This window comes from Tympanuchus pallidicinctus, unplaced genomic scaffold (genome assembly GCF_026119805.1).
Source record: "Tympanuchus pallidicinctus isolate F22 unplaced genomic scaffold, pur_lepc_1.0 scaffold31, whole genome shotgun sequence".
NCBI classification, from domain to species: domain Eukaryota; kingdom Metazoa; phylum Chordata; class Aves; order Galliformes; family Phasianidae; genus Tympanuchus; species Tympanuchus pallidicinctus.
Window position 1 is genome coordinate 13,880,669 of NW_026294749.1, and position 27,567 is coordinate 13,908,235.

The 27,567-nt window shown below is 36.4% G+C and overlaps 1 protein-coding gene across 5 annotated transcripts in view; it reads right to left on the reverse strand.

Moving 5' to 3' along the window:
* SLC12A7 (solute carrier family 12 member 7) overlaps positions 1-27,567 on the reverse strand; it is a 67,562-nt gene that overhangs the window by 12,087 nt on the left and 27,908 nt on the right. For 4 of the 5 annotated variants that reach the window (XM_052697664.1, XM_052697660.1, XM_052697661.1 and 1 more), the window contains exons 7-20: positions 26,336-26,577; positions 23,648-23,859; positions 19,361-19,528; positions 17,973-18,071; positions 17,243-17,300; positions 14,916-15,090; positions 13,523-13,641; positions 13,044-13,142; positions 10,820-10,939; positions 7,754-7,858; positions 4,650-4,818; positions 1,874-2,069; positions 1,400-1,569; positions 1,137-1,268 (exon numbers count right to left, since the gene is read on the reverse strand). In XM_052697664.1, coding sequence (XP_052553624.1) covers positions 1,137-1,268; positions 1,400-1,569; positions 1,874-2,069; positions 4,650-4,818; positions 7,754-7,858; positions 10,820-10,939; positions 13,044-13,142; positions 13,523-13,641; positions 14,916-15,090; positions 17,243-17,300; positions 17,973-18,071; positions 19,361-19,528; positions 23,648-23,859; positions 26,336-26,577 — 2,064 coding nt within the window. The remainder of the gene's footprint in view (positions 1-1,136; positions 1,269-1,399; positions 1,570-1,873; positions 2,070-4,649; positions 4,819-7,753; positions 7,859-10,819; positions 10,940-13,043; positions 13,143-13,522; positions 13,642-14,915; positions 15,091-17,242; positions 17,301-17,972; positions 18,072-19,360; positions 19,529-23,647; positions 23,860-26,335; positions 26,578-27,567) is intronic. The other variant, XM_052697662.1, reaches the window with a different exon arrangement.

The following is a 27,567-nucleotide window of genomic DNA, read 5'->3' on the forward strand; positions in this document are numbered from 1 at the left end:
TGCTGTGAGGGTGGTGAGACACTGGAGATGCTGTGGATGCCCCTACCCTCTGTTCAAGGCCAGACTGGACACGGCTTTGTGCAACCTGGTTAATGGATGTCCTGACCTACAGCAGGGGGATTGGGGCTACATGATCTTAAAGGGCCCTTTCAATCCAAGCCATTCTGTGATTCTCAGATCTAAATCTAAAATACAACCTAGAGCTCTTACCAATGTCACTGACATTTAAAGTATTTCTTATAATTTGGAAGATTCCTGTGCTTAAATATAGGCAAGATAAGAAAGAAATACATTGTGCTTCCTATATGTGCTTCCCATCTGCTTTAAATGTAACTAAGGGAGTCTTTTAATGGCACTCAATCTTTCAAGCTTCTTTCACCTGTGCATGCCACACTTATTTATGTTAAGTGATTCTTGTCACAGTCTATATATGTTTTATGGCATGATGAACATTTTTGAGAGGTACGCGGCTCAAAAAGCTCCTAAGAACACCAGGTCCTGGGAGGAGCAACTCACTCCCACAACCCCTTCACTACACTTCAGATGAGGGCGTAGAAGATATGTTTAGTCTTAGCAATGGAAATGAAATCACACTTCTCCTTATTTGCCAGATGAGTGTGCAGGTTACAGCTTTACCTCTTTCTTTTTATCAGGTTATAACCAGTGTTTAAAAAAGAAAAAAGGAAGTTATGAAATTCAATTTGTTACCATTTGAACTGTGAATCCATATCTATGTAGTCTTGTTGTTCATTGCCAAAGAGACTGGCAGTGACACAGAAGCCAGAGATTTTTTATTCTAGAGATATATTTGTACATCAGCTGGAGAAACGTATGTTAGCACGTCAACAATTACTAGCAATTCAGGCTTTTGCCTTCTTGAATGAACTCTTATCTACAGACCAATCTTCATAAAGTAAGTAGTAATGCATATCAAAATTACCTCTAATTGACACACCATTAAACTCACTACCACATCTGGCATTGCAGCATGGTATGATAGCACTGTGTTATGAAACAACTTCTTTTTCTTGGTGGGACTGAAGTCTTGCATTTCTTGCAGCACTGTATTTGGGCTAACATGCTCGGTTTCCAAGTTTAGTCCTAATTTCAGCTTAAAAAAAAATGTAGTAACATACCATTTCAACAACTTCCACTTCAGCATTGAGGCGAAGATGGTACAAGAACATCTGAAGATCTTTCTTCATTTGGATGCTGTTATCATCCATTTGAGCAACCGTGAAGATACGCATCTTACATTTTCTCCAAACCTAGCCAAAAATAATTTATTTTTATCTGTTCATATTACAATGATTGCAGACTCTGAGCATATTTCATTGGAGAGCTTTATGAAGACCTGCTATAAGAAAATGGAATCCAAGCTGTTTCTTATTGTACTTGCCTTGTGTTGACGAAGAAGAAAAGGCAGCAACATCAACATTCCACCATCATGAACAATCCACCAGATGTCTATGTTTCCTTCAGTAAAACGTTCTTGATTTGTTGGAAACAAGTCGATGTTTTTAGCCACCAATAAAGCTTGCTGAGCTGCTGTTGTTTCTCGTACAGTGTCTGCAGGGGAAAATAAGACATTTGATCAAGAACTTCTAGTTTTCATTCACAATGTTTGTTTTAAATTCAAAAGCTTAAATCCACCTGAGTTTAGTGACTAATCTGCTTAAGAGGAAAAGAGAAATCAATAGTTAAAGAGACTGAGGACTGAGAAAACCCACTCCACATAAGTCAGAATTCAGGAAGTACTGAATGTCAACTGGATATTCATCTTCACATCTTTTTTCCCCCGCACAGGAAATCAGTCATACATCAGTCATATAGTTGTCTTACAATCATGTAAGAGAAAATAAAAAACAAATACCAACAAAATTTTTCCAAGAGAAGTGATTTTCTGTCTGCTTCCAGGACTGTGGCCATGCCATCAAAACTGTATTGTGTTTCATTCCTCCTAGGCCAGCTGACTGAATTAAATGTGATATTCCATCTCTGAAACTAGGAGATACCACAATCTGGCAAAATCCTTTAGTCTTTTCGACTCCCATTAAAGCTTTAACATTCTGTGGAAAAGGAAGATTACACATGAGGAAATACAGTCATCAACACAGATAGTAAATACCATGAAGAGTAACAGCAAATATAAGCAAAACGTTAGATACTAACGTACAACCAACAAGATGCTACTCTAATTCCCTAGCAGTGAACTGATCCTACAATTAAAGCCTCAAATAACACTACATAAGACACCAGAGGGTTTTCATTTGTTATTAGTCTTTCTCTTCCAAAGAAGATATGAATAAAAACACATTGACAAAGCTTTATTTATTTATTTATAAAGCTAATAAACATTGCTTCTGGTGAAGCCAAAACTTTATTGATTGATAAAAAAAACATTTTTATGGGATGATAGATCCTTTCCTTTGGAATCGGAAGGGTTTGGGAAATGGGATGCCAAAGACTTCAGGAGTCCTTGAGAGCTCTGATACTGAGAGGCTGATTCTGTATTTATCCGCTCCCAATATGGAAAAAAGAGATGTGCAGACAATCAGAATCACTGGCTGAATAATGACAAAAACTGACTATATTTAAATCCTATAGCCCTTGATTTCAGTATGGCTCTCCTTCATTTAAACACTGACATAGACACATAACCAAACAGTTTGTAAACACCATTCAAAACAGTATCAAGGTTGAGCAGGAAAAAACAGTTTTGGCATTACCCACGCTCCCCAACAGCATGACTTTGAAAATCCCATCATTAATGATTTGCATGGAAGTTCAGCACAGTTTCCAAAGAAAACACCGAACCAACAAAACTTGGAATTTTGGCAAGCATCAAAATACTCAAAATTTGTTGTTGTTTGTTTTTTAGGGAAATCATTCAGAGGTTCAAAGGAATAGATTTTTGGGTTCACAAAATAACAACCAGCAGATGCAATAGCACTAAAACATTCCTATATTCTTTGAGCTGAAGCAGCTTGTAAAACAGATTGAATCACTAGGTTTGCTCACTGGCTTGGATGTTTTGTCAGAAACTAAGAATGCTGAGAACTATCAATTCTGCTCTGCATTTGACCAGACCATTACCATGCAGTTCACTCTGACCACAGTCTCCTCAAAAAGGTTATCCCTAACTTACCATCTTGTTTCTGTTTTATTCTCAACGAAGGAGAGCTTAATCCTAACAACTCCTGACCCCTTCATACTCCTCATTTCATAGCTGCAAACTCGTAACTGTCTCACTGTGTAAAAGTTCTCATCCAGTTCCCTGTGTGCTGTTCTTTAAGCATATCTCCATCTCTCCTTCCCCATGACAACTGGAGGCCAGAAGGCCAGACAAAAGAACTGTTGTTTAAAAAGCAAGACAATTATCTGCTCTTAGGTCCTATGCCTGACCACACAAAGACTCCCACTCAAAAAGTGCAATTCCAAGAGAACCCTATAAAACACCAGTAGGGAGACATTTGATTACAGAACGCCTCGTGCAAGCTTAGTGTGTTTCACATGAGAAATTTTGTTCTATATAGAAAAAAATCTCCAAAGAAATCGAAAGTAAAGCTAACAAATCTGCCTGTCCAAACAGTATTTCTAGGGCTGGATCAGTTCAAATGCTTGGCTTTTCTCATTTTTCTTGAAAAAGAAAAAAAAATGGTTTTCCACAAGTCTTCTAGAAACACTATTTTCTAGCAGAAAATTTCCAAAAATCAGCAAGCCCTTCAGACACTCCGTCCTTTGAAATGTCTTCAATTCTATCTTAAAAGCAACAGCTGACTTCGACACCAGCAGGTCTAACTTCTCAGAGGATCAGGGGGATTAGGTTTCCCTTAAATTCATTTCCAGCTCTTGGATCTATTTTTGAGATATCAGGTCTGAATAATTCACAGGAATCTTTACATAGAGTTGAAAAATTCTTCAATCGAAACAGCAGACATTTCAACTGATTCTCATTTCCATTAACCATTCTGAAAGACATAACAGCTAAAGCCTACATGGTATTTTCTAAAAATGTTTCACTGTGCTCTGTAAGGAGTAGGAGAGCTGTGCATAGATAAGCAACTGTATATCCATATCATTACCAAAGCATCAACACTGGAACTACTGGGGTGTACAAAGTAGTAAACAAGTTGATTGAGATAGAACAGGAATGCACACTTGCTTGGCACTGAAAATCAAAGTTGATCAGTGGATTCTGAAACAGATCTTCAGAATTTCTGTATTAATTTCCAGTTTTCATTCCAGTGACAGATTTGAGATCTTGGAGTTCAGATGTTTTTAGGTTTCTTCCACATAGTTGAAATTATGCCAACATCTGCATTTCTTAAATGAATAAATCAATTTTCTTATGAAGTGTTTTTTTAGAAATATATCACCCAGATTTTACAAGAATATAAAATAAATTGAGCCCGTCTGGCCCTCAATGCTGAGAAAAATTAAGCAGCATCAGTATTGACTCGTTGGGAAATTCTGAAAGACATTTTGTTACAGTAGAGCAAACTTTTTAATTTAAATACACAAACAAATCAATCAAAACATTTTTATAAAAGGCTTTTTTTTAAACTGTACCTGAATTCAAGATATCAGATTCAATATTTAAATACTAATAGAATTTACAGAAGGCTTGTAAGCTGACTTTTACACACCTCTTCGGCTTTCTGAGTTTCTACACATCTATCCAAGTAGGTTCCTTGAAGCACAGATCCCACAATAGTCAGCCCTTTACCAGCTTTCAGCTGAGAAGTGAAAGAAAGCAATCGCGGATGCTTCACCAACTGTTCGCAATCCAAATTTAACAAGACCAAAAGTTGGGGTCTGCCAAAAAAAAAAAATTACATGTGATGCATACATACACAGAAGTGGTAAAGAACTGAAAAAATAGAATTAACAGGTAATAAAGTGCAGATTTAGTGCTTAATGCAAAAGCATCAACATCAAGTAAGAAAAAAAATCACAATGAGCAGTGGCTGCCACAATCCAGGTACATGAGTAACCTGAAAAAAATCCAAACCAAACCAGTACCACCAAGAAAATTGTTGAAGCCGAATTATCACCCCCTGGAGGTTTTCTAGTGCAACCTGCTGCTTGAAGCAGTTAAATACTGAATTGTACTCCAGAGTGTTTAGGTCTTGGTCCCGTTGGATCTTGAAAACTTTCATGGCAGAGATTCTACCACCTCTTCCCATTGTATCGCTTTCTCTTATTCTCACACCATACAGTGCTGTAAAGGATCTTGCTCCACAACATCTCCTGGGGACTGGATATGTATAGCTATTTATACTAGCTTTTAGGTTCCACTTAAGCCTCCTTCAAGCTGTGTAAGACGAGTTGCCCCAACCTTTCCTTTCAAGGGATGTGCTCCAGTGCCCCAACCATCCTGTTAGTACTCTGCTGAACATGTCACAGCTTACTGATGTCTGGTTGATGCTGGGGTGCCTAAAATGGGGTGAAATATTCCACATTACTCTGAAGAGTGCTGAGTAAAGAGGAATATTTACTTATGCCAAGTCATACTGATTGTTTACTGCTCACTGGAAACAACAGATCCTTTTGCATCATTCCCATGCTGTACCACTGCACTAGGAAAAGATGTCCCATGGACATGACTTTGAACTTGTCCTGGATTTTCATGATGTTCACGTTGACTCATTCCTACACCTGACTAGGTCCTTCCTAAAGATAGTCATACCCTTGACTGCACTGATAGCACCACAAGTTCAATTTAGCCTCCATGCTAAATGTGTTTGCATTCCGTTTCCTTTATTCAATATATAGTATATAGAGTATAATTTGCATACTTTCCCCAAACTGAATCTAGGATTTTCCTCTAATTACCAAAAGTTCAAAAGAGCTGCAAGAGAAATTGAACGTACTTCCCTCCTCAACATCAGATTTTAATACGGAAGAAAGTCTTGTTCTTAACAAAACAAGAGAATAAGTCATCTGGAACTGAAGTGATGGCAGACATTTAATGGAAGCATTGTCACGTTGCACTAATGGTTGTCAGTGCTTGTCAGTTCACACAAAGTATAAAGACTAGTGGCTCACACATAGAAGCTGCTCATGTTTAACAGCTCCACAACTAAAGATAAAATAATACTGCTGCACTGAAGGGCAGAAGACCATTGCTTCCACAGGGGTGAAATCACAACTTGTGATAGTTTCTTTTTTCGTGTGTTTCACTGATTAAAGAGTTAATTTTTGCTGCATAAATTAAGAGTGACAATGTGTAAAAATGCATTTGTTTTTAAACCTTAAGTCATTCTTTGTGTTGAAATTGATAGTTTAACAAGTAAAAGGAATTAACTGGAAAAATAGCAATGGGCACTTACTCCCATTAGATACAAAAAAGCTCCAAATGTAAAATTTTGTGTTAATGAGACCTAACCACTCTCAGAAGTGCTGCTATTAAATGAAATCTGCCTTACATTATAATAGGTATTAAAAAGAAGTTCTGATACAAGTTGCAGCTTGTTAAGTCCCTTAATGGACAACCTTGCAGCTTGTTCAGATAATGGGAAGGGTCTGTCTTTGTACTGAACAAATAAGGGAGGCTCAACGACTTTGTATGGAATGTGTACGTACATCTGGGAAGACCTCTGCATGTATATAAATTGAAGACCTTTTTGTGCAAGGTACATGCGATAGGAGGACAGTATCCCATGCATCCAGCACTGGCATTAAAGAATGCCTACTTTCTAACACTCCATAGTGAGTCTCAGAGAGTTTCTTGATTGATCACTTTACAGTAACAGCAGTTCTAGAAATAATGATTCCTCTGTAAGTTTTCACAACACATTTCTGTTGAGGTTTAACCTGGCAGGCAGCTAAGCACCACACAGTTCCCCTCCAAATGGGACAAGGGACAGAACAGGAAACAAAACAGAACTTGTTGGTTGAGATAAACTAAGATAGAAAAAGGGAAACAGAAATAAAAATGTGATGATAACAATACACATATATATATATATATATACATATATATATATATATATCCACAATGAAATTACTCACCAACCCACTGAACAACACCTAGCTAACAATACTCACCACTGTCACCCCTCTAACAAAGCAAAATCTCACCACCCTTTGAACTATGCCCAGTTAATCCTACACAGGGACCTGGCCTGCTTCCCACAGCTTTACAGCCTTCCCTATGAGGCCACATGGTATGGAATAGCCTCTTAACTAACTCAGGCCAGGTGTCCTCAGGCTAGTTCTGCTGCACACCATAAAGGCATTAGCTCTTCCCTGCCAAGTGACCTGGTCTGGCTGCAGACATGCATCCATTACTCAGCAATACCCAAAACAGTGCTGTGCTATTAACACTGTTTCAGTTGAAACCAGGACATTTTCACAGGGAATGACATATAAAAGCAAAAGAGCCTTATGCACTTGCAGCACATGTTTTTCACAGATACTCTAGAATCAAAGGTAACTTGCTTTGAATCTGGAAACCTCTAATTAAACTATATTCTGCATTTTAGAAAGCCATGTCAACAATGCATGGATGTCAGTTCAATTTTATCCATGTAATCAGCAATCTGCAAGGCTGATTACGTGCTACTCATAAATAATATTCCTTTACAGTGAAATTACAGAATTGTAACTATATCTATTCCACACTCAAGTTAAAACATGAATTTAATGTTGACTTTCACTTTGGTCATTAGCATTACCAGTAGTGTTCCCAATAGCTTCAGCCTTATGTGTGAATTATGTGTAAACTCAGAAGGCACAGGACTTTTACCTCCAGTTTTTGGTGTGAGGAGGACCATCTTCAACACGAAGCAAAGCATAGCGAGCTGCATTCAAAGAGAGTCCTCGTATTCCATCACCCCACTCTTTTTCCGCTCTTTGGAATGCAGAAGAGATTTAATTAACATGGTGCAGTTTATTTATACAAATTAAGAATATTTTCCCAGGTGAAAGGTAAGAAGTATCAAAAATAAGTTGTGTCTCCCCCCTCTTTTTTTTTTTTTAAACATGAAGGCTTAACAAAAATCTCATACTGCAGATTTATATCCCAGGTCCTTTCAAGAAATCTGTTTATAATATTTTTAAATATTCTGGTTTATGTTATACATAAAAGGTTTTTGTTTGTAATAATGGGAGCCTCCTAAGTTGCTTTCAAGCATTAGAATAAGCAAGATTTTACTTCCTATGTATTAGTGTTCTACCTTCTCCCCATATCCCTACTACCTTCTCTATTTCCTTTCTTTCTCAACTCCTTCCAGAGAAACTTAGATCTTCATCCTTCTTCCCCAAACACTTTCCACCTCTACATTTTTGATTTCTCTTCATCCCAATGCAAAACTATTCCAGGTGACAAAGGACAGAAATGTTAGGCTAATGCTGCAATTACACTCTTTTATGGAAATGCTAATTTGGCTAGATCAATCTTCCTTCTCCCTCCTTTCCTCTTTCTCTGCCCCACTCCATTTCTCATCTCACCATGCCTCCCTGTTTCCTTTCATGAATTTTCACCTTCCTTTGTTATTTCTAGACCTCTTTCAAAATTTAGGTACTGAAAGTCAAAATTTACCTTAGAGAACAAGGTGGCAACTATAATGTGCACTGACAGATAGACAGAAAGTTTCTTTTACTCAGTTACCCAAAAATTAAAACTTTTTTTTTCCTAGGTAACAGTTTTTAGGATGCTTCAAGGTCTATTCCCCCTCACTCCTCCCACAAAAATCAGACTCTGCATTTATAAAGACAGAGACTGAGTTTGAGCAAAATAGAATATTTCCAGAGGGTACATGCAGCAGCCACCTTTCAAAATTTCTAGAGTCTGTGCTTGAATATGGATGTATGTACAATGTTAATGAATATACCAATGAATATACCAATATGAATATACCAATAGACACACATCAGCAGAACTGATCATTTCATTGGACAAGGTAAAACAGACAAGAGAAATTTCCTGTTGAATCTAATAACAAGGAGCTGTTAGGAGGGCTGCTTCAAAAGTAACACCTCCTTTTTGTTACATCGGTCCACAATGTGAGAAGCTAATGGATATTGGTGGTATGGCAGCAGAGTCTGAACCTTCCCTGAGTATTCTGTTACATTCTGTTGTTGTGCAACAGATTGCAGCAGAGGGGAAGTCTGACAAAATGACATCTGATGTAGATGAGCATATGAATCAAATGTGTGGAATTGAATTTCTCCATGCAGAAAAACTTGCACTCACTGACATTCCTTAATTCTTGCAGATGTTTATGAAGACCAAATACTGGATGTCAGCACACTGAGGTGCTGAATGGTACATTTCAGCAGTGATGGCAATGATATGAAAGACAAACCATGTTCCAGGTAGCCACACAGATTTTTACGAGCATGGCATGCAGGCTCTTGTTCACTGCTGGCAAAAATACATAACTAGTGGTAGTGACTACATTGAAATAGGGTATTTTGTAGCTGAGAATTTGCTTTATCAAATAGTGTCATTGTGCTCTTTTTATCTGTTGTAGTTTTCATAGAAATAAATAGGAGGCATTACTTTCAGAGTGACCTATGTACAATCCAGGAAAATCCTATCCAGGAGAACATTTATTCTGCAGATAGTGATATGAAAAGATGGAGAATCTACAATATGGAGTAGTTTACATCAGTTGATCTACAAACATTTGTGCTTCATTACTTATCAAAATACCTAGACTCATTTCAGTTTTCTGGTCTTGGTCTTTTTCTTGGCTAGCATCTTTTGTCACCAGATGTCTTTTCCTTGGAAATGGAAAATGTACACACTGATCAAGATTGCCTCTAAATTTTATGTATGTGTTTATTTAATGAATTGAATATGCTCTTTAACTCCCCTACCTCCCTGCATTTCTGACAGGTGTGGCTCTAAAAGTATATTGCAAGTTAAAGATTATCTAGGCATTAAAAAATAAATCATTTTCAGTGGGTGTTCTGGCTTCTTAAGTGTTTTTTTTTGATCCATTCTAAAAAGTGCTGAAGTTGACACAAAAGAGCAGAGTTTTACCACTTTCACAGAAGTTCACTATATTTTTGTATTAGTTGCTGCTTGGTGCCAAAAGATGATCACAGAATCACAGAAGAGGTTGGAAGGGACCTCAAGAGATCATTGAATCCAACCCCCCTGCTAAAGCAGGTAGCCTATAGTAAGTTGCAAACATAGGCACCTAGACAGATCTGAATAAGGTCCTTCCATAGAAGGAGAGTCCACAAATCTCTTGGCAACCTGTTCCATGCTCCATTCTTCCACATGCTTACATGGAACTTACTACGTTCACGTTTTAGGCCATTGCTCTTCATCCTATCACTGCACACCACTGAAAAGAGCCTGGCCTCATCCACTTGCTGCCCATCTCCCTGTAGATGTTAATAAATATTAATCAGATCCCCTCTCAGTCTTTCTCTCCCCAGGCTGAACAGACCCAGGTTACTCAGCCTTTCATCGAAAGGGAGATGCTCCCTGAATCATCTTTGCAGCCCTCTGCTGGATTCCTTCTAGGAGTTCCCTGTCTTTTTTGAACTGGGGAGCCCAGAACTGTGATGTACCTCTACTACCGAATTAAACACCACAATATTTGTTTAAATTAATATTTTCCAGGTATATTGCTTCTTATTTTGATTAGTTATATTTGCTGAGTGTTTTGGAACTGAGCTTCCAGAGAAGTAAGAATTTTCAGACTTGTAACCTTTAATGTAGATGGAATCTTACCTTGTTTCAAAGAATATTCTTAGTTCTATTGCTTCAGTTGTACCTATTTTATATAACAAAAATCTTTTTGCTGAATATTAAATATATTAAATATAGAATAAATAAGATATTTGGTCTTACCCTCTATATTCTATGTATTTGTATATACATCCTGCGATTAGCATGGCAATCAAAGCATAGTACCAAGAGCAAATGAACATCAAGGCAAGACATAAACTCATTCCCAGGAATGAAAGAGTCCTAAAAGAAACCATTTTTTCCATTTTTTAAATAGGCATGCATATATTCTACAGTCAATTTCTTACTTAACTCCCCAGAAGACCTCTCCTTACCTTCCAATGTGAATTCATAGGTAAATATAAGTAAAAATACACCTTCACAACTTTAGTTTATAAAAAATTACATTCTGAAGTCTTTTGTGTGAAACAAATGCAATTGAACTACACATAACAAATTTAATACACTTGTCAGTTCTGAAACTCTTACCATTTCCTCCAAGTAGGATCAGTTTCAAATTATTTTGTCATCACTTACTATGGATTGGTTGAAATTTCTCAAGCAATCCGAAGGACATTATGTTACTTGGAGCAAAAACAGTTGATTAATTTAAATTAATTTTGACTCACAAATTATTTTTCCACCTACATTGTGATACGTCTCTTGCTTAAGGCTTGTCTTTCAAAGGCTCTCAAGAATGACTGAGCTAGAAAAGTCATAGAAGCATGTCCAGACTGAAGTTTATGTGCCTGCTTTGCTTCCACTATAATTCAGACAGATGTAGCTCAGCTCAGAACCAGGCAGTTTTCTGGTTACATTTAGTTAGATGCTTGAATTTCAAACACCTGCTTTCAAAGTCAGAACTTGCTTTCGCTGTACTGACAAGGAAGGCAGAAACAACATTTTTTTTTGTTCCTTTAGTTTGCTTTTTTATTATCATGCAAGTACTGAGACCAAATGCATCCAGTTTCATTTCAAAGAAATGCTGTCTTCTTTTCTGAGTACATCAGTCTAAATATATTTTTCAGCTGCTCTTTCATAATTTCAGCCAACTGAAGATACTGGTTTCACTTAAAAAATTGTCCCATCCCACTTCTGAACAAGCATTTTGACACTTGCTTTTTCTGAAGAAAAAAAAAAGATCACGTATTCACACAGTAAGTCAGTTGGCTCATTGGTAAAATGTGGGATAGGAAGAAAACTGTTGCCAAATTTTACAACTCTGCTTTTCCTTCCTTACCACGGTCCATCCTCTTCTTGGTACCCTCCCATCTGCATTAGATTCTATGCTTTGTACTTCCTAATATTTCTCACACAATCCCATTATTTGTGAGAGCAGGTGCTTTAAAAACAAAGCAAAACAACCAAACAATCATAAGAAGACAATTCCCCACTTTCTTCTTGACGTGGAAGTGATAAGACTTGAAAACTAGCATTGAAATATTTTGGGAATGAGGCGACAAACTAGTAAGTATTTACTGAGTATGCCCAAAAAGATATTTCAGGGATGAAAATATAGCATTTTACTTCCTCCTTACCATTTAAAGTGGAAAAACAAAACAAAACAAACAAACAAAAAAAACAAACAACCCTCTTCCATACTAGAATCAGGCCTGTTCATCTCCAAAAGGTTCTAGTCTTTAAGGCATTTTGGCACTAAAATTTCTCTGTAGAATCAGCTAATAAAAAAATCAGATGCATTTTCAACATTGGGTCAAAATTTAAAAACTTTCCCAATCTTATTCTGAACTTCTTCATCCTTTAATCCATTAAAAAAACAAACAAACAAAAAAAAAACTTTTTGTATAACTGACCTTTACCAACTTTGTCAAGTATTCACTTGTGCACTGTGTACTTTTATTTCCAAATGCATGCTCAAAGCATGACATATTTTAAAAATAGTTGTCAGTTACAGAACAAACTGGTGTATATTAATTACTATATTTTCCCGTAGAGGTTTGTTTTTTTGTATATACATTACCAAAATGAAAAGAAAAAAAAAAATCAACATTCCCAAAATATTTTACCATTTTGCCCCCTCTACAAAAAGTGATACTCCATTTCGTCTTCATTTTCACCCAATCACAATGTCTCCTGGATTATTAACATTTTACCCTGTAGACCTTTCCCAGACTCTCTATAATAGTCACGTGTTTTCAGGCTCACAATTACAACTCTATTCTAGACAGACAAAAGTAAATGCTACTGCTAGAGAAATTTGTTCATGCACTCAAACATTAAGTCAATTAAGTCAGAAAGTCTGTTTTGATTAATGTCTGCAATAAAATTAACAAATCAAGGCTCTATATGCAATTTTAATTATTCTGAATGAAGGAATATCCCCTACCAGTGGTAATACTTGAAACGAGGTCTCCAGTTGGGAGTTCGTAAGAGCGTTTGAACTGCACAAGCCAGATTTACAAACATATAGCACATCAGGAAAAACCTATTAAGGAAAAGAAAACAAATGCAGCCCAAAATCAGCCCAAAACAAATGCAATAAACCTCCAAGACAGAGTTGTTATCCATTCATACCCTAAAATATGAAACTGTTTCAGTAGGGAAAATGTTCATTTATTTATTGAAAGTTAAACCTTTTTGCTAGCATTCAAGAAATCCATCAAGGAAAGTTTATTATGCCTAGAAATTAATTGTGATTTTAAAAGATTTTTGTCTCAGACTATCTCAAAGATCAGATAGAAGTGTAACTCGTTAGAAAACTAGGTGTATTGGGTATTACTCCAAAGAGAAAAATCATTGCCTAGTGAATTCAAACATAAAATACTATTAAGGTAAAAGAACAGGAAATAACAAATTCATACTTACATTGAAAGAATGGGTGCAACATTGTCCAAAGAAGCTATCAGAATTCCTATTTCACAAATAGCAGCAGTGAGGAGCAGAGCCCATGTTGGTTCTCCATTCGCCTTTCCATGTCCAAATACCTAGTTCAATTCAAGTATAAAGTAAAATTGGGAAAAAGCTGCTTATTATAGTGTTTTAAAACACAGTGCAGACAGTGAACTACCTGGAACCAAACCCAGTCATTATTTAGAAGGGAAAAGAAACAAACAAAAAAAAATTGTTGAAAAAAAAAGGGGGAGTGTAAAAACATTTATCTCCAATATGAAGAAAAATGTTTAGTAAAAAAAACAATGACTACATTACATTGAAGTATATCAGCAGCTGCTGTTGAAATAATCTAAAGTAATTTAAAATCTGCATGCATCAGTTGCATTTATTCTATAACATGCTAACACAGTTGAAAGCATTATTTTTTATATCACACACAACAGGCACCAAGTCTGTGGTTGATCAATACATGCTCTTTGGAGAGGACTGAGTTTAGTTTATTCTGGGTTCCCCTCCACACTTAGAACCACTACACACTCACTGCTACTTTCCATAATTACGTCCTTCTCGAACATGTAGGTTGTTCACTTCATCCGTTCTTTATTCTGTGTTCTCCTTTCCCCTCTGCTTTCTCTCATGGACAAGACAATCGTGGAGGTTCTTTTTCAACCTTCGTGACTGTATTCTATTCCATGACTCATTGATAAGTCTACTTTTCTTTATAATAAAATGTTAGTTTTTTCCTGATTATGGTTTGAAAGTCCTTTGTTTCATTCTTAAAAGATGTCCGACTGTTGTCCCCATATTAATCTCCTCTCGTTCCCAATTGCCCATGCAACAGTTGTATGACTCCAAAACTGCAAGTACCTTCCAAGTCTCAAATCCCTCAAAAAGAAAAGTCTTGATATATGGCGTCATAAGAGGGAATTACATTGTTACTCTTGACTTCACTCAGCCTCCAAAAATGAATAAAAGTGAGAACTGTATCTCTGATGTGAGAAGTGATATTCATCTCCATCATGAAATTAAATCAACTCAGTTTACAAACACCAATCATTAGCACTGTCTAGAGTCAGAAAGCTTAGTTGTCTCTTTGATTGCTCATTTCAATTTACATAAGTTTTTCAGTCTTGACCTACTAACATTTATATATGTGTATGTACATACAGACAAAAATAACTAAATTGCACTGAAATAACTGAACTTTGGTCTGCAATAACTTACTATATTGCTGTAAATAAGTAGTCCTGACTTCAAATCTTTTTTTTTTTTAGTTCTGGAAGAACAGCAGAAATAATGCTTCTTTTTTTTTTAACTGTCAACAAAATAAATGCCACACTTGAAATATATGAAAGTATTCTCTCACTTGAATAAATGGTACAATGCCATCTCTTGCAATGGCTTGCAACAGACGGGGTGCACCAGTCAGACTTTGGAGACCAGCACCACATGTTGAAAAGAATGAACCAATCACAATAACCCATGGAGAAGGCCAGGCCAGTGTACCAACCACTAGGTTTCCATCAACTGCTTCACCAAACCTTAGAGAAGGGAAAAACAACACAAAAGCAAGGAGTAAACACAAGTTAACAACAACAACCCACAGTAAACACTAAAACAATTTCTTTTATAGCTTCACAATCCATATCTCAATCTTTTTGGACAATCTTAGATGCTTAGATGCTGCCTTTTAAGATGACACAGTCACTATTAGCTATCTTGGCAAACTTTACAAAGTTAACAATACCAAAAAAAAGGAAAAAGTCTGTGTCCCACCTGTATGTAAGACATACAGTGCATAAACAGAAGATTTGTTGAACTAATGTTCACACTTTTAGTAGTGTGGTACTAATATATAGACAAGGAGATACAGAGAAACTACTGGATACAACCATCCCAAGTTACTCATGTCTTCCGATTATTATGCCACCCAATGCAATTCAAAAGAGCAACTTTAACAAGGGAGTATCAAAAAAAAGGAAGAACTTTCATAATACAGCACTGAGCACTGAATCCAATGCCACCGATTTTTCTTTTACTCTTTTCTTCTTCCTAAAGATAATTGACTTTATGCTCATTTATGGACACGTTGGGTAAAGAATGAAAAACTTCTTTTTTCTTTCCCCAAATGATTTTGTTTTTAAAACAAGTAAGCCTCTGGTAGTTCATCTTAGCTTTGTAAGCAAGTAACCAAAATCAGTTTCAAGAACATGTGCTCTATGGTACTGTGGTAGCATATAACTTCTTCACTTTTTAAAATTTATTTTAATAAACACCAGAGAAAAGAAAAGGCTGTAGGCTAAGAAAAGTTAAATACTTCTCTATTTGGACCAGCTACTTGACAAGGTTCAGAGACATAATAATCAGATCAGTTGTAAACAAGTGTTCAAGTTCTTGCATATTCTAAAGCTTGTACAGCCACATACTATCTTCAGCAGATGAGAAGACGGGAAAAGACATCTTTTAAATACAAAGGAGAAAAACAGGCTATGTTTCTCTGAGCTGCATCCTCATTCTTAATACAAGTATTGGAATTTGGCTCCATTAAGAAAACTTGAAATGTGAAAGAATGTACAAGGTTTTTCTTCCCACTGCAAATATGACAACCCACAATGAAAAGAAAAACAGACTTTGAAATAGACAAATCCTGCTACATTTCATTCTTATGCTAGACTTCAGAAAAACATGAACTGGCAGCTGTAAACGAAACTATCAACAATCTTGGATCAGCGATCTTGCTGCAAATGCATTCTGCTCTAGCAACAGATCCGTGGAGCTGTTGGAGAAGGTCCAGACCACAAATACAATCAGAGGGCTGGAGCATCTCCCCTATGAAGACAAGCTGAGAGAGTTAGGCTTCTTCAGCCTGCAGAAGAGAAGGCTGCGAAGAGACCTCATTGCAGACTTCAGTACTTAAAAGGGGATTATAAGCAGGAGGGGAATCAACTTTTTACTCAGGTAGTTCGCGGTAAGATAAGAGGGAAATGTTTTTAAGCTCAAGGAGGGAGGATTAAGATTGGATGTCAGGGGGAAATTCTTCACAGAGAGAGTGGTGAGGTGCTGGAACAGCTGCCCAGAGAGGCTGTGGATGCCCCGTCCATCCGTGGAGGTGTTCAAGGCCAGGTTGGATGGGGCCCTGGGCAGCCTGGGCTGCTATGAAATGTGGAGGTTGGTGGCCCTGCCTGTGGCAGGGGTTGGAACTTGATGCACCTTGGGGTCCCTTCAACCCAAACCCTTTTATGACTCTGACAGATTACCTGCATTCAGCTTGCAAAATCTGTCCTAATATGAGTCCTGATTTATAAGTGATCATTTTAAAAACCAAGAGGTGTCCTGCATCCACTAGATGGTATATTGTATTCTTTCTGATGAACTCCACTTGTCATACAGGTGTCAAAAAAAATTTTCATCTTTATTCCTCAGGAGCATACTACCTCTCCTGACCTAATAAAAACACACTTATCTCCATCTCAGCCAATTCTACAAATACCAACTATGCTTTTGTCTCTCAAGAGTGTTTAATTAGGAACAGTCCCACTTCACAAACATTTATCCCGGATGCTTCCTCTATATGCTTCCTCTAATATTCCACATGGATGTTTCCCAGAAGAGCCATTAATGAAATGAAATCTGATTAACAAAACTCATGATCATACATGCCCCCTATAGAATTACAAGTTGAATGCAACTTACTTATCTCTTAATACCACACCTTCTATACAGGCACCAAACAACACTATGCAAGAAAGATCTATTATTGAGACTGAAGGAAGATAAATTGTAAATAAATAATTATATAGAGAAAAACTTAAATGTCAATGATAACTAACTTCAGTCTTTTTCTTTTTGCTTTTATTATTATTATTCTCCCATTATACAAATGTTTAGTTTATGTTCTTTACATATGTCCTGCATTTGATCCACAATCGTTTTATAATGTATTGGAAGCAAACAGCTCATGCATCACGAAACAGAACATGTAATTTCTCATGCAAAGATATTTGTGTCTTTTAGTTACTGATTAAATAACAATTTCTACTGCTGTTACCTAGCTTTAAGATTTTTAGTGGCTGTACTGAGTACAAAGCAATCTGCCAACTGAAATATGCTATAAATCTCTATTGGTTAACTATAAATAAATTGTAATTTGGAGTTTGCTGTAAGCTGGAGTTTGAAACCTTAGTAGAAAACAGGACATTTTAACCATCTATGTGCATATATTTTATAGCTATATATATATAAAACATGTAATATATGTGTATGCTTATAAATACGTAATATATTTATAAATATAAAAGATTTATTTTCAGGTTGGATTTCATTAATTTTATACTCAGGCTACTCAATGACTTTAAAAAAAAAAAAATCAATACCATGCCTACAGAATTTGGACTAGAAAAAGAAGTCACAGCACAAAGGATACAAATAAAAGAAGTAGTTGAAATAGCTAAAATTGTTCCAGTAGGAATAGATTTCTGAGCATCCTTAAGATCACCAGATCTGTTTGAACCTGCCATAATACCTAAAGAAAAAGAAATTTGTATGTCATAAAACCAATGAATTCTAACTTCACTTAAATAACTAATAGAACTGGAATATTTAACTTTTATTGTATCATAACCAAAAAGCAAGCTACAGAAATTATTATATTACTGCATCAATCCTTATTTTGTATATTCATTTGATTCATAAATTTGTGTTACCACTTATCACTGAGGGAACTAAATCCAGAAGGCTCAGTAAAAACTTGATCATTTTTAGAACAGGAAAGTGTACAAGAAAAGCAAAACGTAGGAGATGGATGTTATAAACATGAGATTAGGAATTTTTACCAGCATGACCAGATGTACAAATTCTTACTAAGCAGACCATACATAGCAAGATATGCAAACAAATCTACTAAATAACAAAAATGAAACAAAAAGAAGGGAGCAATAAGAAGCACAAAACGAATGGTCATGAGATCACAGGCACACCTTCATGTTTTTCTAACCTAAATAGAGAACAAAAATTTTTACTGACACAATGTTAAAAAGTAGAATAAAAACATTCTTCCCTAGAATTGCCTTATCACCACTAGAGACAAAAAACAGTAGCTAAGGTCAACACATTCCATTGCAAAAATATTATTGAACTCCACACAGTGAAATCCTAACTACAAGCTAGGATATGATGAGGTGCTGATAAAGAGAGAAAGAGGGAAGTACAGAAGTGAGAACAGTGGAGAATATGAAAAGACACCTCCATTTGGTATTCTATTAGTAAATAGTGCTGCAAATTTGCATCAAAATTCTGTTTTGTTCTTTGATCTTGAATTGCTTGATCTGGGATTTTTCAATAAAAAGTTTTCTAGTTATTTCAGTAAAATGAAATCTGAGGGAAACTAACCTAGCTTTTAGTCTTGATCAAAAAAAGTCTACTGTTAGAGCTGAGGAGAAAACAAACAAACAAACCAAAAAACCCCACAACCTAGAAGTTTAAACAAGGTACAGTGTACATAACAGTTTCCTTGCATGCATTTGAAGATTAAAACATAAAAACAAAAACTTTTCATTCAGCTGCAACTTACTGTGAATAGCCATCGAGGTTTCTTTTTTCTGTGAGAGGTGGAATACAGCCTGTCAACTGATCCATTAAGTTCTATAAACCCCTAAAATAAACAGCAGCCAGCTATGTCTCTCTAGCACCAGAAAATCTATTACTTAAAACTTGGACAGATAAGGAATTCCATGTGTCATCAATATTCACACCAAACTTTTTTCTTCAGCTATAAACACACATTCTCATTCAAGAAAAACAGTTTTAGTCTACCTGTTACAGATGGGAAATAAATCCCTACAAGCACTGTGAAGTAGGTCATGATGTCTGTGAAAACATAAGGGCGTCCACCAATTTTTATGTCTTCTGATCCAGAAATTGATGGCTGACTTTTTTTCTCAACTATTGATCCTTTCTCCGAATAGGTGCTCCACAGATTATCTACAAGGAGGGGGGAAAAATAGCCATTGTAGCCTCTGATTCAGAATATTAGAGAGAGTGCAGTACCCTTGTAAGTTGGATGACTTTTCATCTATAAAAAGCATGACATTTCCCAATGCTTCTTTATGAAATTTAGACACAGCAGCAATAACATCAGTATCAGTCATAACTGGTGGACATTTCCATTGGATGCCAGTAGAGATGTAGTGGTATATGAGATATGCTGTAAAAAAATTTTCTTCTGTTAAAGACTGAGTTACAGAATTAAATTCTAACATATTCTAGAACATCCACTTAGATTATACAAACGTATGGATGTATTACCAGCTATAGTGTTCTAAAAAACATAAAAAGTACAGCAGTAAAGGAAAAAAAAAATTTTTTTAATCTCCAGATTAAGGAAATTTGGACAATAGCTCAAGATTTGGCTGTTCACAATGAAGGTATTCCAAATGGCCATTAGTCAAACTCCAGAAGAGGACCAATGAACAAAGGAAATTTAAACAAACAAAAGCAACACACACAAACTACAGGTAATGGTCCACATTCCCCCAGATATAACCTACGAATGTTTGCATAACGAAGGTCAATAAACTAGTAGCTTCCAACAGTTTACATTTGGGAAAATGTTAATTATGCCCCTCAAAAAGATGGTAAGGACTTAAACACAGATCTCATTCTAAAATAAGTCTTTGTTACCTTCAACACAATATGAAGATTCAGAATCAAAATCAATCTCCTATGGAGCCAAAGATTCAGATTTGCCCAAGAACTATTATAACTGCTATGAAATAATAATAAATGGAATCATGCATGAGAAAAAACTGTAAGCAAGAGAAGAGTTATGGTTAAAAGGAAAGGTAAACATGAATTGCTACAAAGCAACTACACATGTTATTTCATTGAAATGAAGAACAAACTAATGTACAGGTGAAGACACATAAAAGCAAGAGCTAGGGAAAACAAGAAAACTGAATTCAGGATTTTCAGCAAACATTTGAGTAACAGAAAATGAGGCAAGACCTCCAAATTCCCAACTACAGCATGCAGAGTACAAAGAAACTACAGCAAGTCTTTGAACAAAGTGAAAAATAAACCACCAGTGCAGAAAGAGTTCATTTGAGAAATCTTTGCTATGCATTGAGTTCCAGCTAATATTACGTATCAGAACTCATGTTCACACTCAGCAAGCACAACAGTGTTTATCCAAGAATACCAAAGGACTTGTGCTGCTAAAAATGTGCTGAAACTGCATTGCTACCCAAGGGTTAAAGTATGGCAAGCATAGGGTCAACTTGAAAGCAGCATCTGCAAATGAACAACTGGCAGCAACAACAGCAAGGAATAAAAGTAAGACACACATAGGTATTACTTCTGAATTCAAATGTAATAAGTTTTTATTTTGAGTTTTGAGGAACCATGGAAGTCTAACACAGCTTTTGTTAAAGAAAGATTGTACCTCAGAATTACTTAAGTTCCTTGGTAGAAACATACCTGAAGTAGATTTCTGAATTTAGCCCATCTAGACTTCCCATATGTTTCTGACAGATTCCTTGGGCAAAAAAGCTTAAGATGGACATGGAATAAAAGATTTCACATGTATTTTAAAGTGGTTCAAAGACAAAAAACAACAGGTAAAATTAAGTGTATATTCAGTTTTACAGCTCACAGAATCATAGAACTGCTCAGGTTGGAAAAGACCTTCAAGTCCAACCACAACCTAACCATACTACCCTAACTCTAACAACCCTCTCCTAAATCATGTCCCTGAGCACCACATCCAAATGGTTTTTAAACACATCCAGGAATGGTGACTCAACCACCTCCCTGGGGAGCCTATTCCAGCGCTTAACAACACTTTCTGTAAAGAAGTGATTCCTAATATTCAGCCTAAACTTATCCTGGTGCAACTTAAAGCCGTTTCCCCTCGTCCTGTTACTTGTCACCAGTGAGAAGAGACCAGCCCCACTCTCGCTGTAAGCACCTTTCAGATATTGGAAGAGAGCAATTAGGTCTCCTCTCAGCTTCCTCATTCCCAGACTGAACAGCCCCAGTTCCTTCAGTCTGTTCTCACAGGCCATATTCTCCAAGCCCTTCACCAGCCTTGTTGCCCTCCTTTGGACCTGCTCCAGCACCTCAGTGTCCTTTCTGTACTGAGCTGCCCCAAACTGAACAAAGCACTGGAGGAGAGGCCTCACCAGTGCCGAGTCCAGGGGCAGGATGACTTCCTGGTGCTGCTCACCACAGCATTCCTGATCCAAGCCAGGATGCCATGGGCCTTCTTGGCCACCTGGGCACACTGCTGGCTCATATTCAGCCCACTGTCCATCACTACACCAAGGTCCCTTTCCATCAGGCAGCTTTCCAGTCACTCCTCCCCAGGCCTGTAGGGTTGCCTGGGGTTGTTGTGACCAAAATGCAGGACCCGACACTTGGCCCTATTGAAACTCATACAGAAAACTCATACAGAAACTCATGCTTGGCCCTTTGATCCATTCTGTCCAGGTCCCTCTGTAGTGCCTTTCTACCCTCTGGCAGATCAACACTCTCTCCCAACCTGGTGTCATCTGCAAACTTACTGAGGGTGCACTCAATCCCCTCATCAAGATCATTAATAAAGGTGTTAAATAGAAGCAGCCCCAGTTCCAAGCCCTGGGGGATACTGGCTGCCAACTGGATTTAACTCCATTGACCACAACACTTTGGACCTGGCCATCCAGCCAGTGTTTCACCCAGCAGAGTGTACGCCCATCCCAACCATGCCAAACATGGGCACACAGCTTCTTCACGAAAATGTAGTGGGGGACACTGTCAAAGGTTTAGAAAAGCCAAAAGCTCAGGAAACCCACCAGTAAACTTCCCCAAGAAATGGTACCAGGATGTAACCTGTGCTCTCCAATGCAAAGGTGGTGAATGCAAAAGCCACCTGCAAAGAACTATGCAAAAACTTTCTACTCAGTCACCAAGCCTGGTAAAGAAACTGATTAAATTTATCCACAGGTAAGTGTCAAACAACGAACACCGGAAGGTTTTTCCCTTACACTGAGCTTTCAGCAGACTCATAATGGTTGTTAGAGATCTTGGCTTTATGTGACATCAGGAAAATGAAATGCACTTTTATATAGTAGTACTGTATTACAAAAAAAACCACAGCTGTTCAAAGCTTAGAATACAAGACTGTTTTCTGAGCATATGGAGGGAATGTAAACTAGCATGAGAAGAGATACGTAACATTTAAGAAAAAAAGATATATGTACTAACTTACAAAATGCATACAGTAAATAAAATCTCAAGTCACAGTTCTTGCAATAAGCATTTTAGTCAAAAGCAGGATTCCATCTTTGATTCTGAGGAAGCTGAGTGAGTTTATATAAAAATTCAGACACAAAGCAGCCTACATTTCAGCTGGAACTGAATGTGTATTTGTACACTTTATGTTTAATCTTTTAAATTGAGTTACTATGGCAGTAATAATATTACTTAGTGCCCCTATTTCTCTTTACAGAGAGTTGCATATTTCTATAATCAAATTCTATTTTAAGGGAACGTGGAGGACAGGAATCAGAACATCCTTCTCATCCTCATAAACATTATTTGTTTCTATAATACAATACTATCTATTACATGTTCAAAATGAAATTTATGAACCCGTGCAATTAGTTTAAACCTAAAGCAGCCACAATTATATAAAAACATAAACATAAGATATTCTACACACTTTGTAGAAAGTCTCCTGTCCAAATGCTAGACTGATAGCTAGAAAAACTTTATTTTTTCCTGAACTGGCATGCTGTACATTGTTGGACAAACAACAGGACTTTACTTCTCAACATGCCATCTGTAAATTGGAAATTCACGGGATTTTGAAATAACTGAATTTGATGTGATAGAAAAATAGCTTTTGAAAGAGTGCCCGTAAAACCTTAATGATCCCCATATGAAAGCAATTCATATTAAGTTTCCAAAACCAGACGGAAATGTTAAAGAAGGAAGTAGACTCCAGGAAGCAATCTTTCAACACAAGTATATTATTACTAAGGAGTAGTGACAGGCTAAAATACTACATTACTGCACAGCTTCAGGCCGAATCAGCACAGATCACTGTGCTTTCTGACTTACCAATTAGAACTCCACTCAGTATTCCTGGAATCCCTTGAATTTCTGTTACATTATTGAGGCTGAAGTAGTCATCACACATAGCAGTAGGCAAAGAACTATTGCAGAAGAGCAGCCACAAGTTTGTGGTCTTTGTTTCATTATTCCTTTCAGTAAATTTGGCACAGACATCAAAGCTGCGCTTTGACAAGGTACGGTTTCCAAGAAGACAGATGCTACAAACAAAACAAAACAAACAGTGTTTCTTCAGCATAGTAGTGTGCATTTAAGCATTTTTTAATCCATTAGACTTCCTCAGAAATCCAGTATTTATAGCACTTATGTTTTGGGCTGTACAATATCTACTAAAGCAGAAGAGTCTCTCCATATAAAACCATCATCAGTAACATTTAAAATACCAGTCAAACATTTCCACTTTAAGACAGCTTCTATGCTTTCTGATTATTCTTTGGAAAATATAACAAATTCAAGCAGCTTGACCACTAAATAATAGGACTGAATATATCATGACCTCTATTAAAAAAAAAAAAAAAAAAAAAAAGTGAAATGAAGTCATTTGATTTATAATGCAGTGACAAGTTTGACCAAAAAAAATACAAAAGAAAAATTAAGCAAGAGTTGTGCACTTTTCCAAGAAGTTCTTTAGATTAACAGCTAAGGAAGTAAGCCAGGAAAAGAGTAAAGTTTAAAAACTCTGAACTCATAGCTCAAAGTATTGTATAGTTCTATGCAAGAAGCAATTACAACTCTCAGAGAACTAGGAATATTTTGCAAAAAGCAAATGGTTATTAACAAAGAACATTAAACACCTACTACCTACTTTTGTTAACCCTTTGTTAAGCTATGCAAAAGACATTCAGGAGATATCTCCCCCAGGCTTGTTTAATAAAGTGGCTCATTGCATCTATGAAGATGAAATGAGGAATGATCAAATAAAGCATCAGAGTTAGGCAGGTAAGATATAGCACATAGGCAGTAAACATCTGGTACTTCTGAAGGAGTTCAGGAATCTGGTAACAAACAGCATAAACATAGCATTTGCTATCAGGCCAAGTATGCTAAGTCATACAGTATGTTTACTTAGCTTAGTTTTTTACTTCCTGTTTCTGATACCAGTGAAAAGTACAAGAAGGGAAACTTACAGGACACCAGTACATCTCCAGGTACAGCTGCAAATCCATGGAGATCAAGCAGATTTAACAGAAAGCCCACTGCTAAAGAGAACGATCTTCCTTGTTTAGTATTTTTGCTATTGGATTTGGTTAACTACTCAACCTCTAGAAACTTCTTCCAGTTTGATTTGGCTGTAAGATCATGATGTGAGCTAATAAAGCACAGTATTTCAACATCTACAAAATGCCTACAACTAACAGAGATGGAATGAGGTGATAGACATAGCTAAGTGAATAGGGAAACTGGTGTTTTTATAAAATGTCCAAATGTTAGACTAGAAGCTAGAAAACTATTTTTACAAACCTACACCAACTTGCTGTATGACGGTGAGTTTGGTGACCTACTCATAGCTTTATCATAATGTGAAACCACATTTGAGTTTCTTCTTTTAGGGCAGATTCACCAAAATGTGAACAATTCTATTTATAGAAAGATAAGCTTTGTTTAATATTTTTTCCAAATAGTAATGTATCACAGAAGCAGTTTCCAGAAATTTGGTAATAAGTCTTACCAATGCTACATACCCAGAGAATCCCTCTTTTACCTATACAGACAAATAAAAGATTTAAATATTTCCCTAGTGGAAGTTTGAGTTTCTGAGAAATTCAAGTTTTCTTCAGAGAAGTGTCAAATTTGAACATATTTTTATTTGCCAACAGAAAGGTTTCTGTTTATCTTTTACAGTACAGTCCAAAAATACTGCCTAACTGCTCAACTTAAGCAGCAACCATTAACACGTCAGATTACTATGGAATTCTGCATCAACCGTATAGCAAAGGATCAGTTTGACATAACAGGTGGCAATGCACTACAGCAACTCTCATCTCTTCCACTACTGTTTTAAGCAGTACTGTTCTTTGCTCTCCAAGCAGGAAGAGATGCACAAAAACAAAACTAGCATACTGGTAACTGGATAACCAAACACATTTTCAGTGAGCTGAAGAAAGGTACAAGATAAAGATGTTGAGAAACAATATGCCATGTGTGACAACAAAACTAGACTTTAGTAACAAAAAGGTAGAAAAGTTTTTGTGTAAAGCAAGTGAATTGAATAATGTAAAGCTTCTATTTTGAATAGGGTGAATAGAAATCTCAAAAAGTTCATGACAAATTTTTAAAGTACGCTACCTCCTGTTCATAGTTACAACATTTCCTTGAAGATTTTACTTTATATACTTCATTTCTTAATTGATTAGATAAAGCAGCTATATTTACTGTCAGCAAGACCACTTTTGCATGTAGGTATGAAAAGAACAGTGGCTAAAAACATTAAGTAACATTAAGCATGAAAGAACATTTTCCACAGTTATGACTTACAAAGATTCAAATAGGTAGTTCACGATAACAGAAGATCACATAAGTGCCTCATAAAGATATGAAACCTTCCACTGAGATCAGTGTGAGCATATTTTTAAGTTTAGCTTAAAATTTGGTTGTAGTAGCTATTCTTTCCCCCTACTTTTTTTTTTTTTTAATAATAATCTATACTATTTAATGATATGTTGATATGTTACTTACGGAAAGTCGGGTGGGTCAATAGCAGTCTTAATAACTCCAGCATATATGGCAATGATGGATAGAATCACACAGGCAAGGAAGACTAGTGCAAGTTTGTTGACATACTTGACTCCCACAAAAACTACTATGGCCATCAGAATGATAATACACGTTCCATAAACTCTCATGTTGTTCAGCATGGCCTCTGTTTCTTCACCAACCTCTTCTGCTTTAAATATGGCGGCACTTGGAGAAATGTAAGTCTGCAGGAGATATGGAAATTGCCTTTCATGTAATAACAATCATTTTATGCAGAACTAAATTTACTTTAACTTTAAAATCTAAACTACTACAGTTGGCAGTTTTCTTACTTCACAAAGAAGTTCAACCAGATGGCATGGTTATTTAGTGAAGAAAGAGCAGAAACAAATATCCTCACATGTGTCTGGCATAATGAAACAACAGAAAGTTATTTTCAAGATTTTTCCTAGTATAGAGGCATTGTAAGAAACTCAGGTTTAAAGTGCAATGAGGCTTTAATTACATGCCACTCCCATTTTTCAACTACATCTTTTAGATAAATTACTTTGAAAGCCAGCATGTATAGAAAGTGGTATTATCAGAAAACTGTAAAGCTGAATGAGCATCCTATATAAGTGGAAAAGGAACAAGGTTGAAGATGAAATAAGAGGACAAAACAGAGTGGATATACTGAGAAAGAGACACAGCTTTTGGTCCAGCTTTTTATCTGTTTTCTAACAGTTTCTGCCTCTCATAAATTTGTCTTTGCCAGACAAGAAAAAAAAATAAGAAACAGAGGAAGACAAGGAACACAACAAGTATGTTTCCATGTGACAGGTACAGATTGCAAAGAGGATGCCACACTGTAGTGTCTGATACCCACACAAAGAACAAGCTATTGCTCATTCTTCTCTTCCTACACCAGAAAGTCCAAAACTAAATCTTACTATTATGAGTAGTTTTCCTTGAACTATATAAGACTACAGTAGCATAAACATAATCTGAAGGATTCTTTTTTTAACCAGAGCATATTATGAAGAGGTAGCAAAGAGAGACATCCCATTTGGTAAAATTACTGTCTAATGTGACTTAAGTGACTTAAAGTCACTTACTGAACTGTTTTGTTCCTAATTTAAGTGGGGAAAAAACGTTAAACTGTTTAAATACTGATCATAATTTCATGATCATAAATTTATTATCATCATTTATTATTATTGCTGGGCTAGAGTCAG